The 18923-nt window shown below is 43.3% G+C and overlaps 1 protein-coding gene across 2 annotated transcripts in view; it reads right to left on the bottom strand.

Annotated features, from left to right (window-relative positions):
- The window catches only part of GRID2 (glutamate ionotropic receptor delta type subunit 2), a 747631-nt gene extending 728938 nt beyond the window's left edge, over window positions 1-18693 (bottom strand). For both annotated transcript variants that reach the window (XM_054825310.1, XM_054825311.1), the window contains exon 1: window positions 18017-18693. In XM_054825310.1, the coding sequence (XP_054681285.1) occupies window positions 18017-18104 (88 nt within the window). In that variant the 5' untranslated portion in view covers window positions 18105-18693. The remainder of the gene's footprint in view (window positions 1-18016) is intronic.
- Window positions 18694-18923: the final 230 nt, after the last annotated feature.

The raw sequence follows: 18923 nt of genomic DNA, 5'->3' as shown, positions 1-18923 counted from the left end.
ATGACAAGTTCTTTCAGATCTTTACAGAATAGGAAAAACTTAAAGTCTGAGAATATTTCAAGGCTGTATTCAGTCAGCAGCCCCAGTGGTCAGCAGCTGAAGGCAAAAACACTGTTTTGCAGGACACACACACACACATGCAAAATCCTTTGTTGTGCCACTGCATAAATTTCTTGGCTGCAAAATTTATGATTATCAGTTTGAGAAAAAAGGATTTCTCTATCTGCTCTTCATTTTTCATTGTGTATAAAAGCAGTTGAATACAGACTGTATACTGAACAGAAGACCAAGGAAAAGTGAGTTTGGTGCTGTGCCCAGGCAAGTTGGCCCTAGGACCCAAACCAATGCCATTTAAAGGCATCGTAGTATACTATGGAAACGACACCAGCAAGAACCCGAAAAACCTATTTTACAAGGAAATTTAAAGAGGATTTTAATAAGTATTTTGTCTCCAAAAATTATTTTGTGCTAATAAATATAATCTGTCAGCACAGATGGGGAAAAATAAGAGGTAATAGAAGCAGAATCATTTCCCACATAGTTTCAGGCTAAAACTATTATTGAAGTTTCCCCTTGCCTTTTTGATAACGTGAATACAAAAGCATTGTCCCTGGGGCATGAGACCAAGTAAATGAAGCTGACGAGAAACAACAAGACAGCAAGATTAGAGAAACTTCACCACGGACTGCTTTTTACTACGTACACAATACATAAAACAGGGCCATGATCCCAGGTACTATTACTGCAACATGGATACTAAGTAGTGCCATTAGATGAATGGCACCAGGGAACACGAGGTACACTTTTCTTGCCATTTAGCTATGAATTTGAGTGACAGCTGTTGCCCCAGAAATTTCTCCATTTCCTTCCTACCATTAAGCCAGATCCCAACATAAATACTTAGACACCAAGCAACATGCAGTCACATTATCTTAAAGGTCTGGATCTCCAAAAAGCCAAGGGTATTGTTTGTGGTATAGATAATGTGATGATAAATGTCATTGCAGGTATCAAATTCAGTCTGGAGGGACTGGCCTAAAACACTGAGACAGTCAACTGCTTGTGATAAGTACAATAAGAAAACTCACCATTCGCTTGGCTTCCCGACTGACATGTCATGAGCACAAGAAACTGCCATTGCGCAGGTAAAGCCTTAACTCTCCCCTAGAAGTGGCTTCTGTGGTAGGAGGCTAAGGGCAAACTTGGGATGGGGCGAGATAAACGAAGCTTGCTGGGAAATGAGAAATGTAGGCAGTAGCATACAAAAAAACAGGAGGGTCAGGGTGGCCAGGAGCATGTCCTAGTTTATTTGGCAAGAAGGTAATGAAAGGAGGGCAACACTACATCTGCCCCTTATTACATGCAGCCTGACACAAAGCTGAGAGCTGGCTTAGCTACCATGAGTGGCTCCTCAGCAAACTGTACCGGCATATTCCTGGGCTAACTCAGTCTCAGTTTTGTCTCATTTAGGCCCCTGAAATTACTCGTTTTCAGCCAAGCTGCTCAACCTTTTGGCAATCATGCTTTTTAAAAGATATTTGCTTACCTATAGAGGTAGGTAATGAGGAGGAATCACTGTAAAGACTATGTTTCTGATCGCTTCTAAAAAAAAAAAAAAATTTAAGTCTTACAAAGCACCTTTCTGCAGTTTTAGAATTGTTTAGACCCCATGATTCTAAAGGAAGAAACAGATAATGAACATGGGCACCGTACAGCATTTCACCATTTTTATACTGGAGGCAACAACTCCACGATGACCTGCAAGCAGAACACCTCCTTCCTTCCGTGTCCCTTACACTTTGGCGCTACTAGAACAAGCGCTTCTGTCCCTTGCTCCTCATGAAGTCCGCCCCATTTTTTGTCAAGGTGCTGGGAATAAGACATCACTAAAATGGTAGCTGCTAGAAACAGCTGTGAGTCCTTCCAAAAAATAAGAAATTCGTGAGATGGAAATTGCCCTCCCTAGCCCTGCCACAAGTTGCCTCTTAATAAAGTTCAGATCCTGCTCATACATGTTTTGAATCTGTCAGTACTAAACCAGTTTTTAAGAGGGAAGATAAGCATTAAGTATGAGGAGACAAGCAGGGAAAGTGATGTTGGAATACGTCTGACTTCATTCTCACAAAGGGTCACCGTGCAGTAAACCTGGTAGAGATTACTCAGCACCCAGCTGTGATAAATGGAGATCCCTCAAAGGGGCAGGTTTACTGACTGACGACTGTGGACTGGCCAGTTCTATTTCATCAGTCTATTACTCACTGTAAAAGTGTGGAAAATCCATCTGTTCCTACTTCTCCATATACACCAGATGTGAAAGGAAACAAAAGCCTGTCCGGGCAAAGAGCATGACAAGAATACCTTTAGACCTTATTCTCACAGTACAAAGAGCCTCCGTTCCCCATGCGTCAGATAGACATTTGCTAACGCAATAGAAGGTGGTATGACTGTGTGCTCCCACGCGCGCACCTCTAACCTTTATTTCCTATATCCCTGCTCAAGTGATAGCCACCAGTGGCAGTGGTAATGGATGTGTCCATCTCAAAGTGGATTTGGAGACAGGCAACGACACAGTAGCCAAAGGCTAATTTGAGCAATGCGCCCACCTAACCACAGTGCTGATCTACGTCCAACTCAGACCATGTTTGGAAGAAACTAACATCTGTGATTGGTATGCAAATATGACTATGGGTCAGTCATCTTACCCCCATAAATAGCAAGCAGCCCAATAGCCCTTTGGGCTCTCCTGCATAGCAGCGAGCTGCAAGCCAGGACCTCACCTTGAGTAGAGATGCCTCTCAAGGTTACATGAGGTTGAGAGATTCCTTGCCACAACAGATCCTTGGTAAGTGACTAATAGCACGCTAAACTTTGAAATCTTAGCTAAGTGATATAAAGGATTGATTGCACATATATAATCCCCTAGACATAAACCGTTGATCAACTTTTTGGGACTAGGATTGGATCCAGCTGCACCTAGACTCCTCTCTGAGAAGGAGTTTAGAAAACAAGAGGGTCCTTTCTGAATCTCATGACTCAACAGGAGGGTCTCCCTAATGGTTTTGTCTGACCCTGTCCTCTATGCAGTAAATAATCAAGTGTACCTTGCAATCAAATCTTGTTAAACCACCATCACATTTATCATTGAACTTTGTTATCTCACTGTTTTATATCAATAAAGTATACTGTTGCTTCTCTCATGAGTAAAGTGCATTGCTCCATCTGCCACAGGTGGGTCTCTGTACTCCCTTTCTCACATTGGATAAACCAAAGGACCTCTCAGTGATCGTACAAGATAACAAAGTTTCTTGGACTGAGCAACAGACAGCCAAGAAATCTTTCATTTACCCTGGCACTCAGTGACTAGTTTCATGCAAGTAACTATAGGTGATCAGCTCATCTACATGAAAAACAAGAAAAGCAGGGTGGGTTCCTGAGGGGCCTTTTGGAAGAGGTGAAGATCTTTACACCTAAAGCAACAAATCAAAGTGATCTGATTCTTCTAACAAGCAATCAGTTCCAGTTGTACTTCCAGCATGGAAAAATAATAAATAAGAATAAAAGGTAAAACTGATATGTCATCCAGGAAAGTTGGTCATCGTACGTCTTAGCTAGATGGACGACAAATCCATTGTACCAACAGGCATGTGTACCTGTACCCCAGCAAGTAATACTGATGAAAATTTTTTCTGGTACAGGCATAAGAGAGATATGATCTACTTCCCTGCAGAGCTAGTTGAGAGCATTAGTTATGGTCCATGCAAGACTGAATAAAACTCAGTGAAAACTTTTTAGGAGAAGGAAGAGAAAGGCACCAAACCCGCTTCTGGTTGGCCACATTTTCCCTTTTCTTTTCAAGTGGAATTTTTATAAAATGCATCTTTTAATGTGGATCTCCAAAATCCTTCTTAAAATAGGTGATCAACAGCAACATGTAATCTGTCACTACTAGATTTCTATTTTTGCTCCCTTCTTTGAGTATTGTGTACGATTTAGCTCTTTGTTGACATAAGTAAAGCAGTAAAGCATTTCCTAACAGATAGCTGTAAGTTACGTCGGCTTTTGGAATAGGTTTGAAACCGGCCTGCCCCTCTTCTTACTAGACATTGAATTATTTCTGCCTGTTCAGCTGAGAGAAGTCTGGGGATGGACATGTTCTGATACCGAGAACATTTCCAGCAGCAGATCATCCTCTAAATGTAAACTGACTTTCCCATACAGAAAGGGCTGAGTTCAAGGTGGTGTTCAAAACCCCATAGGAAGACTAAGCAAAGAACTGTTTCTCAGTGCGTAAGGGCTAAGTGATAAGGAATGGCTCATCAATGAAGCTTTCTGGATACCTGTGATGAGCACATCCTCTTGTTATTTTGCCATACAAACTGTATTTGTAGTTACCACTGAATTGTTACTGTGATGTGAACGAGAAGTAATTGTAAATAGAAAGGATATTGTTGCAAAAACTGGGGGCCAAGCTGGAAACTGTTAGAGACAGGCATCACGCTAGTCATATACCACAAATATTTACTCCTATATTTGAGCTGAGTGCGTGACAAAATCTCAAATAGGCAGTGGTCCTCACAAAGAGTTAGTGTTTGAGTTCAAGGAGTCACAAATTTAGAGTTAGACTTTTCTTCAGGCCATGACTCCTCTGCTCTTTCTGGGAATTATGGAGATTTTTAAATAGTACTAATCCTCACTAGCAGATGGTAGTAGCACTTTGTCAAAGCAGTATTACATTTAAGTTAACACTTTGGAATTTTAATGCAATGGGTCCAAAATATACTCCTCAAACCCCTCCATAAAAGAGTCATTTCAAAGCTTACATCTGCATCTGCTGCCATCCACTGACTTCAAACCATCATGAGAAGTAGCCTGGGAAACAGAAGTATTAAAAATTTTAAAATACCTTAGAATCCAAAATGGTCAGGGGGAATTTGTGAAACAAACCACAACTGGTAACCTCTTGTATTGCTAAAGCAATGCTAACAACAAAATACCTCTCTGCGGCATTTACTCCTGAACCTGCCTCAAAACCCGAACGCTGGTTATTCTCAAGTAGTAGACTTTTGATTCTGCGTTGCAGATGTCTGGAGGTGAGAGGGAAGGCAAACAGCGCGCACTTGTGCTACAGGGAGGATCAGGCAGAATCAAGGGATGGGAGTTACAGCAACGACTTTAACAGTTTCCAAAGCACTGACAATTTCAATATTTTATTTGTTACTCCAAGCTAGTGGTACAAAATGACGCAAGGACCTTGTTTATATAAAGTTAGCCTCTCTCTCCCTTTCATGTTCTGGATGGGAGTCTATAAACCTAGTATTTTCTGAAAACAGTTGCACTCCTTACTTGACACAACACAAAGAACCAATTAATTCTAGCCTCAGGGACATTTGGCAGTCTTACAAAAAATGGGGGAAAAAATGCATCCCTTTAGAAAAAAAAAGTTAAAAACAACCCCATGGTACTTTAATGAACAGGGGGGTTTTTGTTGGTTTTGGTGGGGTTTTTTTTTGGTTGGTGGGGGTTTTTTGTGTTTTTTTTGTTTGTTTGGTTGGTTGGTTTTTTTTACTCCTAAAGATGATTTTCAGCAATAGCAGTTTCCAAATGCTATCATTATCTACCTTCCCCTGAGGAAGTATTTACCTCCTCCTCCCATACATCATTCAGCCCTGTTATTAGAGATCATTGATCTCAAACAGAAAAATATTTAAAAACCCATTATCCCCAACTCTTACTGTGTTTCATTTAGAGGAAATAATACAAGTCAGTGGCTGTCCCTTTGCTGCTTTGAACGGGGCTTGGACAAGGCTGGTGTTGACAGAGAACCAGACTTTAGCCCCAACGGCCCAAACGAGGACATATGCTGCAAGATAAGCATGAAAGCAGATTCACTCACCACTCTGGAGCTTCTTCACTGAAGAGAGGTCTAACTTTTAACGCAAGCTATGCGGCTAGTAAGAGGAGAAAGCTAGAGTTCTCCCTCTCGCTCCACGGAACGCACTGCAGGCTGTGAATCCAGAAGCACGCTCCGTTGTTTTCCCTTTCCTTCCTAAATTAGGCCAAAAGTCAATGGAGCAGAAGCTGTGGCTTTGCGCATCCCTTCCTCCCACTCGCCAGCCACAGAAGCTGAGCTTACGCGGAGGCACGGTACGGAGCGGCAATAAACTGCTGCACAGAGGAAGCAAAGGAAGATTATTTAATCACGGGGATAATGCTAAGGCATGGGGAGGTACAATACGCTCAGAGTTATCCTAGGAGCGGAGGGGTGGAAGATGACACTCATTGTTTGCATCTGTGTACAACGGTACTAGGCAATATAAAGATAAAACAGATCTCGCTTTCCTGCAAAGTAACCAGGTACAATTATCAGCTAAATAAAAAAAGTTAAAAAAAATAAATTAAGAACTACCTTACAAATCAAATGCTTTGCAGTAAAACTATAGAGGTTGGACAGGGAGAAACAATCCCGTTTTCTAATCTATAATTTAGTTTCTTTAAAACTTACTATTATCTTCTAGATATAGTGTTCTTAAAGCATTGTTTGCATTATATTATTATTCTTTTCAGTAATATTTGAGTCATTATAGTGCCTCACTCCTTTGGATTTCCCAACTTTCCTTGTACACATACACATATACCTCCTCTGTATGGCCTTTCCCAAAAGTTTAAAGCCCAGTCTCCAGCCCACGTAAGCGCAACATGACCTACTATTCCCTAGAAGTATCTTGTACCCTTACAAAGCTAGTCTGCCGCATCACTCGGGGTACCCCCTCCAAATGTTTCCTGCACCCCTTCACCACCCAACCAATTCCCACCACTGCTAACCACAAGTATCCACTCCCAAAACTCCCACGTAGAAGGCACCACCGGAACCTTTCCCACATTGCTCCTGCTCCCAGAGCCTCTCTGCCACAGAGAAAGCCCCGACAGCACTTTGTTTCCTGCCAACCCATGCTGTCCTTTACCTGTAAACTCCTCCTCTCCTTGAAGCTAGACACAGCATTGATGGTGTCCCTAAGACATCACCCTCCATGATAGTGATGCCAACTGCTGTTGGTCATCCCCGTCTAGCTTATATATTGCATACAGGCCACACTTTTCTCCTGCTCGCTCCCCTCAGCCATTTTATTTGGCATAGTCCCTATATTCTTTGCAGTATTGGCAAAAATAAGAGAACTTTTTCAAGTAGATGGGTGTTTCACATATCTCTCCAGAATACAATCCAATTCCATAAAAGGAGAGCTACTCCAAGGAGTTGGAAAATAATTTCTCTAGATTGCTTCAATAATATTTCAATAACATTCTAGAAACTCCATGAGGCTAGCTAACGAGGCTGCAGACGCTTTCAGAATCACCGATTACATTTAAATATCTCTTTTAAACAAAGTAGAGCATTTTGCAACATATTGTTCCACCTTACCAAAAAAGGGCTCTTTTCTTTCTACCTAGACATCTTCCAAAACTCTACTATGAAATATGTGTCCAAACAAAAGAGTCCAAGAGAGACGGAGCGCATATGTATAAGCATGCATTAGTTCCTACACTAGGTAAAGCCAGAGAGTAGTATGTTGGCAGCTGATGAGATGATGACTGTTTTTATTTTGCCAATTTAACCAACGTTATTGGCAATAAAGAACTGTAGGTAATGATTACACACACATCGCTAGCCTTTATTTCCCATCAACTCTCTTACCTCACAGCACTGTAACTTTTGTTATCACATGCCCCAAACCAGGGACATACTGACATCAGCCACGCCGCATCTGCTCTGTCAGCGCATCCCTGTAGACATATCTACATGCTTTCATTCCTTCGTACCCAGAGTGATCATTCACGAACATGAATGAATGATTGTGTCTCTCAAAAGACGTCAGAAGATTTGCAACTTTGTCTCCCCGTGTACAAACTGTCTGAGTCACAGAGGGATCCAAACTCTCTCTTTTACTTCATCTTTAAATCTTCTGACAGCCAGCTTTGTTTCATATTTGTACAGCTTCTAGCACAGTGGGGTGCCATTTCACGATTTGTATTCATGTTATGACTTCCTGCAAGTAAAAAGCCTCCCAAATCTCTCTGTTGTTACTTAAAGTAGAAACTAATATCATCCCAAATTAAAGAAAAATCCAGGCTATTATTTTCAAAAAAGAATAATCCCTCTGATTAGTGAAAAAGCATGCATTTATACATACATACATAAATACCCCATTGATAGTTAGTAACCTGTATCATATAGCTGGAAATTTAAGTAGTACCTGAGTAACACTTTTAAAAAGATATTTATAACATATATTAGTGGATATACTGCAATAGTGCTTGAGTTCACAAAGGGGAGAGCTGAAGGAAGACTAGCCTTAGGCATGATAAACCAACTTTTGGGGGTATTTGTGTCTCAAATAAGTGGAATTCCAGAGAAGTAAAAATCAGCTTTATCTATCCCAATAACAAATATTTGTGTTGCGATATGTTTAAATTAATTCTTCCTGGACGGAAAAAACCCCAGATATTTAAGAGTACAGAACATAGCAACCATCACAACTGTTTTCCATGAACTTGGAATACAAGAGAGAAATAAATAAATAAAAATAGTGAAAGGGAAAAGTACGCGTTTTTTAATACGACCAATAATAGCTACTGCCTGTCACTTGCCATTTAACACACAGCCTGTACTGCACGCTGGCTGTACGCTGCCAGCACTCTGCAGCGGCTTCACCAAGTGAGAACCTGATCTTTCCCACTGTCTTGTTCCCTTTATCAACTCTCCAGTACATGAAATGGTTTAAAAAACATTCTCAAATGTTTAAGCTGGACACTATAAATATTGCCAAGAAGGCAAAGGGTATACAACAACAAATATCCTTGCTTAATAGTGTTTGGTCCGGAGATGTCCCTGCTGTGTGCTTTCAGCCCACGGTATGCTGCCAGACAACTTTTAATACTGGTTGCAATCAGTGAGGTAACTCTGCAATAGTCTCTTGTCATACCAGAAAGACAACTGACATCTTCAAACTATCTCAATGGATCAGAAGCCTAAGCCCAACTGGCAGTCAGTCAGACTTGAGCTCCTGTGCGCTTTAAAAACAAATCAAGGTACCCCCTGTCATCAGGTCTGGGTCCTGAACACAGGTTTTTGAGTTAGAGTCCCAAGGCAGGGAAGGTTTCCCTGTGCACATTTTCATTTCTCTATTTTAAAAAGATTTGCAAAAGGGGTCATTGTTATATCCGTATACATTAAAATAACGCACAGCAAACCCAGGCCTGACGTTCAGATCCTCTGCTCTCTCCGTAGCTCTCATCCAGAGCTACCTTCCACAGCACCAGTGGTGCTATTTGATCTTGATTCATCACAAGTGAATTATTATAATGAAATCACTAACTCCATTTAAGCCTCCGAGAAAGATATGGTTGGACTAACAAAAAATTGTTCTGCAAAACAAGCAATTATTGTTAGGTTCACTGGATATTGGCCTTAGCAGTCCAACTGATTATAGAAAGTTAATGATTTAAAAAGCAATGAAAAAATAAGAGACTAAATCCTTTAAATCGGCACGAAAGACTCCAAGAGGAATTTTACAGTGATTTTCACTGCATATTTTATTAGATATGTGATATTTTATTCATGGGTAAAGCAAATATAACAATTAGGAATAATTAGCATTTCAGCACAGAGTGTTATCTAATAGATGAAAACACACATATAATTCTTCATTTAAATTCTATGTCTTCACATTTTCCCTTTCTGGTTCAGAACTTTTCCATTTAGCATAGCACTTACAGGAACATTACACAGCCTCCAAAGAAACAGAAACAGAGAGAACTAGCGGCGCTCCCTTTTGATACTCATTTTCCTCCTCTCCTTGCATTTTTACTCATTTTCTTTTTCAATTTTCTCTTGAGCATAGCTTGTCAAATAAACCCAGCATAACTTTCAGGAAACTTTTTCCCTTTCATCTTTTTTTCCACCCTACTACCCTCCTCATTCCAGAACTAATGTGTGCAATGGGAACCTACTTTAAATCTAACCCTGCACGTAAAATCCATCGGTTCACAGCTGACTACAAGTACAGTATTTGTCTGTGCACCACCTCTTCCACTACAACTTTAAAGCTACAGAGGAATACTGTACTTACTATATTATCCTTTCTCATTAAGTGAGTATCAATTGGGGGAAAGGGGGTGGGGGATGGCGTTAATGGAACGCTTAGAGCTCACAGAATATCCCTTCCCTGAGCTGATGTGCTTACCCCAGACCAAGGCAGGAACAAGGCTCTCCAGCTTAACTACGCTCCATGGTACAATATAGAATACAAAATACCTCCTTCTCTGAATTAAGTGTATTATCACTGAAACTAGGATATAAATTTTGAACCTTACAAAATTACAGCACCGCACAATTTCAAGTCCGTTCCCTTGCCAAGTTTCATAACTGTCATCCAAACGCCAGTACATTTCATCTACTAACCTTCGATTTCAGCCTGTGTCCTCCCTGTTACACAGATAGTTATAACTCTCCAAGTCACATAAACCATTATTAATTATAGTGGTTGCAGACACAAGAGAATCTTTCCCTTACTCCATCATCTTTCACAACCGCTTGGCCAACAATAACCAGAAAACAAAGCCTGACTCCTGTAACGAAGAATGGCAGAGGAAACTGCCCTGCTGGCGCTCATGGAAAGAGACTGAAGTACAGAACCACACGGCAAGACAGACACCCTTTCCTCACCTATTCTTCCACTAGCTGCTTCCATTTTAGTCACTATGTTTAAATTACTACTTCCACACCAAGACTACACAATTAAATTTTACTTTGTAGTGGGAGACAACAGCACGTCCTCTTCTCCCTGCGCTGCTTCAAATACACGAGCCAGCTAAAGTCTGTGCCCAGAGGTTTTGCCCAGGACTTCCTTACCTTGTTGGTTGTTGATGGTTGTCCTGGATTCAGGGATGGTTGTCCTGGTTTCAGCTGGTATAGAGTTAATTTTCTTTGTACTAGCTGGTATAGTGCTGTGTTTTGGATTTAGGATGAGAATAATGTTGATAACACACTGATATTTTGGTTGTTGCCAGGTAGTATTTACACCAAGTCAAGGACTTTTCAATCTTCCCATGCTTTGTCAGTGAGGATATGCACAAGAGCCTGGGAGGGAGTGTAGCCAGGACAGCTGACCCAAAATGGCCAGCCAAAGGGATAGTCCATACCATGTGATGTCATGCTCCATATATAAACTGGAGAAGTTGGACAGGGTGGGCACCACGCCTTGGGAACTAGCTGAGCATCATTTGGCAGGTGGTGAGTAATTGTGCTGTGTATCACTTGTTTTGTATATTCTTTTTTTATTATTATTGTTCTCTTCCTTTTCTTTCCTGTTAAAACTTTTTTCCCCCCCAATTCTCCATCCCGCTGTGGGTTGGGGAGGAGCGAGTGAGTGGCCGCATGGTGCTTAATTGCCAGCTGGGGTTAAACCACATCAATGATTTAACTAATACAGTGCCACGCTTATTTGACACGCATTTAGCACGTATTCTGTGCCAAATATCACATTGCACCAGCTCAGTATTGCACCTTCTCCAATACAGCCTACTAGCCTAGACGAGCAACGAAGCCATGCTCAACATTACTCAAAAATGCCAGTGCAGCTCATTTTGGTAAATAACTGCAAGCAACAGGTCAACTCCTACTTGCTAATGGCCATAGTAGATAGTGCAGGAAGATAAAATCACACCGTAGAAGGAAAGGAATCGCATCTGTAACCAAGAAGCCCAGTAGGAAGCTAGTTGCTAGACAGCCAGGCAGTCCAGGGTAGAAAATGCCCCAGAGAAACATGAGCTTTCATGCCCAGATCCCAGCCACGACGACAGTTTGCCGGCAAACTGCGTGTTACGCTTTACTCTTGGACCGTGACTGTCTTGCTTGCCTCTTGGCACTTCTAGATAATGCAAACAAATAAGTATATGTGGGACTCTCAGAGAGGAATGTCACCATGGCCGGAGCTGTGAACTGGGCTGTAAGGCCTATAGGACACACAGGGGTGGAGTTGCCCAGGTTCTGACGGACATGTCAAGCCCGCCTCTGAAATGGAAGTTTTCTTCCAATTTCACCAGCTTAGGTAATAAGTTATTCCTTCTGGAATTCAAATTTAATTAAAAAAGAACCAAAACAAGGAGTGACACCTGAGTTTGCAGATGCAGCAAGGTATCCTAGTTTTCTTCATTACCAGTGTCTCACCTGAAGTCAACATTTTGCACGCACCAAGCTATCACATACCGTAATATATACTTACATAAAGTGCTTTCACAGTCTGATTGTTTTCTCATATTTGCTCAAAATGTAGATGATTTTATGAATACTGTTTCCTTTTCCTATTGGTCACTCTTAAATCCAAACAGCAACAGAAATTGTCTATGTCTGATAAGTTTTTTAAACACTTTAGATATAAAACACAAACTATGTTTGGAGAGTGTGTAGAGGAAGAGTGTTTTACTGTGCCATCATATGTAATTCAGGTAATGAGAAAAATTAAAAACTGATAGCCAAATAGAACTACTCTTTCATATAAACTATTTTTAAAACCATTGTTAACAAGCTAAAAAAATACACAACAGAGTAGCAGTGACAAAGAGTAAAAATACAAGCCTCAAAAGGCAAAAAGCTCCAATAAATTTTAGCAAAAAACAGACTGTCATGGCAGATTATAGATATCTATATATCAAATGGAAGAGAATAATGTAAGTTCAAGTCTATATCTAGGGAGTAACCTAATGGCTTACAAAAGTCATCTCCTGCCAATACCACTTGCTTTACAGGGCCAGGGAGTGGAAAAGAACCATACTTAATGCCTTTGTTCATTAAGTTAAATGAACCTTAGTTGGTAGGTTTATGTAGTCACAATCTTAAATGATGTTTCTCCAGTGTGTTTTTTCAAAGATGGCATTGTGAGAATAAAGAGTCTGTGCATCCATAAGTAGTCATCTGAAAGCACACGGCGGCAGCAGCGATTGCCCTGTCGGGCATTTGTTAGGACACCACTTGAAAATGGATGGTTGGGTTTTTTCCTCCGTCTTTATCAAGGACAAAGAACTTGAAATAACGCTAAGAATTATTTAAGAACATGAAAAGGAGCCGCCTGCTGTAGTCAGCAATCCACAGGCTTGGTTTAAAACCTTCTGAAGTCGACTGAGCGACTCACGTGGATTATGACAGACTCTGGATCAGGCCCTGGTGATCACTAAGAAACACTCCAGAAAGCAGTGACACCTAATGGCTAGCATGGCTTTGGAGGATAGCAAGTCGTAATCTGTGGCATGGAAAATTATCCCTCTTTAGCTGCAGAGTAACTAGCGCTAAAACACATTACAGGGACTGAAATACTATCACAAATCTAAGCACCTGGGAGAGAGTTTAAGAAATAGCGCACATAGAAACACAGAGTATGTCACACATGCTGGGCATTTAAGTAGAACATAGTTACTAATAAAACCTACTGGCTGCTAAACCACAGCATGCTATATTTGAGGTCTTCATCCGTATGTATCTTTAAAATAAGCAAGTAACCTTGCACATTCTAGAGCAGGGCAAACAAAGACCTGAACACTCATCTGTAGACACTGTAGGCACAGAGATTTATTTGTTTTTAATAAATCTGTTTTGCTTGCTTGTCCTACACTTTACAAAACCTATGGGAGAATGCTGTAATGAACAGTTAGTGACAGAGACCACATACCTTCTAACGAGGCTTTACCAATAGCACAGCAAATTAAATTCCTATTAACAATGCACAACACAAGCCCAGCTGCATTATAGTACAGCAGCTCTACAATATGAAACGTGAACATGCATATACCACCAAGCTAGACAACTCCCTTTCCCTACAAAAAAATTTTACGTTTTAACAGCACTACCATATCAACAGAAGTAGTCGGCAACAGACCCCATGTTGGAATTGCTCTGATAATAATATCCATGGTACAGAAGAGCTTGAAAGTACAAACCAAAACTAAGGACCCAGCAATGCTGGGAACTTGTCTAACACAAGGAATGCAGCAGTCCTGGCCTGCAAAGTCTAAAAGCTGAGAGGAGCAAGAGAAGAACAGATCTAATTTTCTCACTTAGGAAAAAAAATAGTGTTTAAATATGCTTTTTATATATATATATACACACACATATTTATAAATATAGCTATATGTGTGCTTTTACATGCATTTTACATATATTTCTGAACTTGCCAATGAAAATAAAAGAGCTAAGGGCAGTACGTAACTGACTGCATATGACTGAAGAACATAAAAAACCAACTTGCAGTAGTCAGGGTGCCTGAACTATTGCTGCCCACTGCTACAATGAATTAGCCTTTTAAAATACTTCAGTGTATTTTTTTCAGCAAACACTTTTCTATCTATGTGACCGCTGCCCTAGGTGGTTTTGCTGCACCTAATACACACATATTTGCATATATGTTTCTATATGTACAATAGGAAATCCATATGCACATACAGATGTATTACTATGTACACGTCAAGGGAAAAAAACCCGAGCACAAAGTACAAAATATAAAAGCTTGAGACCAACTGTAGAAGATACAAAGCATACACAAATTGTGCAGTTGACAAGGAATGCCACCTAATCCCTGCTTAATTAAAGCACTGTTCTAAACTCCTGTTTAGGGAGTGAGGAGTGTGGGACGACTGATGTATGAAGAAAATATCAGGCAGCGTGGCTAATCTCAAAGACTTTGGAGCTTTCGAGCTACATAAATCAGAGCGACTTTTTGAATAGCCTCATAAAACACAAAATCATTGCCATTCCACTCACGACTTTCAGATTCTTCCTACAGCATACAGATCATTAGGAAACTTCTAAGCAATCAAGTAATGTGGGGCTGATGAAATTACTCAATCAATGCATGGGCTGAGAGAAGCAGCATAATACAGAATTGCACAGTTTTGACATGGTAACCCTGCCCCTTTCTTTTTTTATATAGGGGTAAGGAAAATTACAGTGGAGTCGATTCATTTCAACATTTTCACAAGAGTGCTTAATGTAGTCTTTCTGAACTGCCAGTTCCTATTTATAATAGCAGGGCAGCAGAAATCTACAGTCTATAAGCAGCCCTACCAACGTGTAAAATATGACATAGGAAAATGTTTATTTTTAAATGTGCACATGTACATACACACAGACCTGCTCTAATGATCAAAAGCAGCAGCTATAATCATTCAGAAGACAAGAATATGAAAAAGCGTATGACAGATAAAAACCAGTCAGCATACCCCTCCCACTGCCATCAAGTCGTTAATCTCTACTCACTAAATTGTAACATTTTCTGTCATTGTCTAAGAGATGGCTGATAAAATAACTCGATACAGAAAACATCCCTTTACAGGAAACACATCAAATAATACATAAGCATGACAGTTAGTGCATTATACTGAAAAAGTACACGCGACCAGACAAGGGGTATGCACAGGTAACATGTTATTTCTTATGACCATCTGCCCCTCCCAAACATGGGAAGATATTCTCCACTTGAATATCTTAACACTGTAGACTGAGAAAAAGATAAATGCATTTATTTTGTTTGTTGCCTAAGGCATCAGTACTACCTCTGGTAGTACTTCTTTTCCCCTGAACTGAGCATTTTGTTTTCTTTTTTGGCTTTATGAATTCTTCTGTATTTAATTTGTTCATAGAGTACCCTGCTACTGCTTTTCATAACTCATATAAATAAACACAGTTTATTATTGATATATAAATATTTTATACATAAGTTTACTCAGTACAAGTGGAAGAAAACAAAAGGGGGTCAGAACATCCAGGTCACAAGATACAGCGGTGTTACCAGGGGCCAGATTTTCATCTGTGAGCTGTATGAGTTGGAATATGTAGCTGTCTACCCGTACAGTGTTAAGTTTATTCTAATTTCAGGTCATTTATTTTCAGTGTATTCATTCTAATAGATTTAAAGCTCTGTGTAACAATTATCAGTTTGCCATTTTCATGGCAACATAAACTAGTCTGTAAAAAGAGGTAATCTCCTCGTCAACTGTACTAATTGTCTCTCAAGACAAATTAATCATGTACTTTGAGGGGTTTTTTCCTTGCTTTCAATGAGTATTTACCATGTTGATGCATCTAATCACTAACAGCATTATCAAAAAACATCAGTGGTAAAACGCATTGCATTCATCATATATAAACAAGGGAAACAAACAAAATTGTCATTAATACAAAGAGCGAAAAGCTATCGTCTCCCTTGATGCTAGTGCAAAGGCATACAGCTCGCCCAGCAACGCTGCGTTAGCCCGGAGGATGGGAGACAGGGGATTGCAAAGAAACTGATCTGCTACACGGTCAAAATTTCCCCCCAAATCCTGAGATTTGATCAGCTTGTTACAAGCTAAGAAAGAAATTGTAAGATATAACTGTCTCCTAGTGTCGCTTTAACAGTCTACAACTTGGAAGAATTAAAAAAAAAAAAGTCATTCTCCCTTTAAAAGGAGGGCATAAAGCGCTGCCTCCCTTGTGCAATATTTGATGCTCCAGTCACACACAGCTATAGGGGCTGACCCCTATAAAGTTGCGGTACCCAAGGGAAGCGGTAGCCCGTGGGCTCCGGGATGTATGGGGGGCGGGGGGGATGCACACAAAGGACTGGCACATCACTGCCCAAATACCGGTGTCCTGCAGGAAAGCTCTTGACGGCCGGGCTTTCCAAACGCTCTTCCCGATTCCCCTTTCACACAAACCTACGGATCCCCACGACAGGCACCGGCAGACATGTTTATAAAGCCGGCCCCCGGGGAGAGCGGCGGCTGCCCCACGGCCGGGACCGGCGCCGCCTCGGAGGCCTCCCCAAAACCCCGGCGGGACCCTGCCCCCAAATGCACCTTCCCAGGGGCAGCGCGGCACCGCCCGCCCGCCCGGCCCCGCGTTTCCAGGCTCCCGCTCCGCCTGCGTGCGGTGCCTGCAGATGGGCGAGCGGCCGTGGGGGAAGCGCCCTCCGCTCTCTCCTCCTCTCCCCGCGCATCCCCGGCCGGCGCAGGGGGGCGACCCGCTCTCGCCAGTCACGGAGCAAAACGCCGCTCGGCAGCGGGGCTCGGCGCTTCCCAGGGATGCGCCCGCAGAGAGGGAGGGCTGCCGGGCCGGGGATGGCTCCGGATAACGGGGAGAGAGTGGGGACGGGCGGCAGGGAGGGAAGCCCGGAGCCCGCTCCACGGCTGGGAGTGCGGACAGCGCCGTGCATGGGCATCACCCGAGCTGCCCCGCCGCCGCCCGCCGCGGCCGGGAGGGGGGGCCCGCCGCCGCTGCCAGCTGCCCCCCCCCTCGGCACCCGCCGGCGGCGAGGGAGGCCGCTACCCTTCCCGGGCATCACGGCCTCGGGAGGGGCCCGGCCGGCCGGCGCGGTGGCAGCGCGGGAATGGGGGCGCGGGGCGGCCGGAGCCCCCCGCCTTTGCGACCACCCGCCCGCGGGAGGGGAAGAGCTCACGTTGCCAAACCACCTGTTCCGCCGCGGGAGAGAAAGGCGGGATGGGGAGGTGGTGTGGGGGGGTGCAGGTGAAAGAAGGAAGAAGGGGGGCTTTGCGTGGCCGTCACAGTGGTGTGGGAAATAGGGGGAAGCTTGGGATACCCCCCGCCCGAGGGCGAGTCGGGGCAGGAGGAAAGCAAGCTGGAGCTGAGGGGCTCCGGGGAGGGACCGGGGAAGTGCCCGAGCCCTGACCCCCCCCAGATCATCAGCCCTGCAAAATCTCAAGGTCTAAAGCACGCACATACTCCGCCGACGAGAAACCTTTATACAGAGTGGTAGAGGGGAAAAAAGGACGCCCAGGATCCTGGTGGAAAGCAATTATAAGAGGGGAACAAACAAAACAAACAAACAAAAAAAAAAAAGGCAAGCGAGCGAGGGCTAAAAGAAAGCGGGGGCTGCGGGGGGAGAGGGAGGGGGAAGCCTGCCAAGAGAGGGAAGGTTGCAAAGGAGAGCTGGAAAAGTGTCCAGCAGCACCAGCAGACGCAGCACCCCCTTACCGATATGAATGATTGAATCTGCAATCGTCGCTTTCCAGGTTCGAGTCCAACAGACGGACACGACCAGGATGAGGGAGAAAACTTCCATCTCCTCCGGAGGTCCAGGCTTTGTAACAACAGATCTCTTCGCCAAACGGTGCCACCGCGGAGGATAGCGCGGCGCAGGAAACCCAAGAGTTTGAGGTGCCGCCGGCGGAGCGTGTAAATCCCGGTGGCTGGCGCACAGCCGCGGCTGGGCAGGGAACGAGCCCGGGGCTCCGAGCGCTTCTCCCCTCGGCGAAACCCCGCTTCACTTCGGGGGGCTCCTGGGCAGCACCAGAGTTGCTGGGAGCGCCGGCAGCAAATCCATCCAGCCCGGTCGCCGCCGCGGGCAGCAGACGCCTCTGCTGGTCAGACAATCCCCATCCTTCCGCCGGGTCCAGGGATCCGCTCGGTCCCGGCTGCTGCACAGCAACTTCCAGCCCACACCACGCGCACACACACACACACACACGCACGCAGACACGCACACACACAAGCACACACACAAACCCTCTTGGCCAGAGAAGCCCCAGGAGCCCGCAGCAAATAGCTCGCCTTCAGCGGAGGAGGAGGAGCGGGCAACCTGGAGAGCAGGCGATCCCGCTTCCAGCAACCAGATTCCTGCAGGAAAAGACCCCCGGAGGCCAAAAAACAAAGTGAACTTCAAGGTAATGCAGATAGTAATGCAGAGATTTCCCCCCACCCTTTTCTTAAAAAAAAAAAAAAAAAAAATTGCTTCCTACAACTGGAAGGAAAAAAAAAATCTGCAAATCAAGCCCAGTGTGCTGTCTCTGTCGCGCAAGGTAGTGGTTGGACAGGGCAGGAGCGAGAGGAGGAGTGCCCGGAGCAAGGCAGAGGAAAGCAGATGATGGTCTGCAGGTTGCTT

Source organism: Grus americana, chromosome 4 (assembly GCF_028858705.1).
Source record: "Grus americana isolate bGruAme1 chromosome 4, bGruAme1.mat, whole genome shotgun sequence".
NCBI lineage: Eukaryota > Metazoa > Chordata > Aves > Gruiformes > Gruidae > Grus > Grus americana.
The sequence above is the reverse complement of the archived record's forward strand: the minus strand, read 5'-3'. Positions and strand labels throughout refer to the sequence as shown.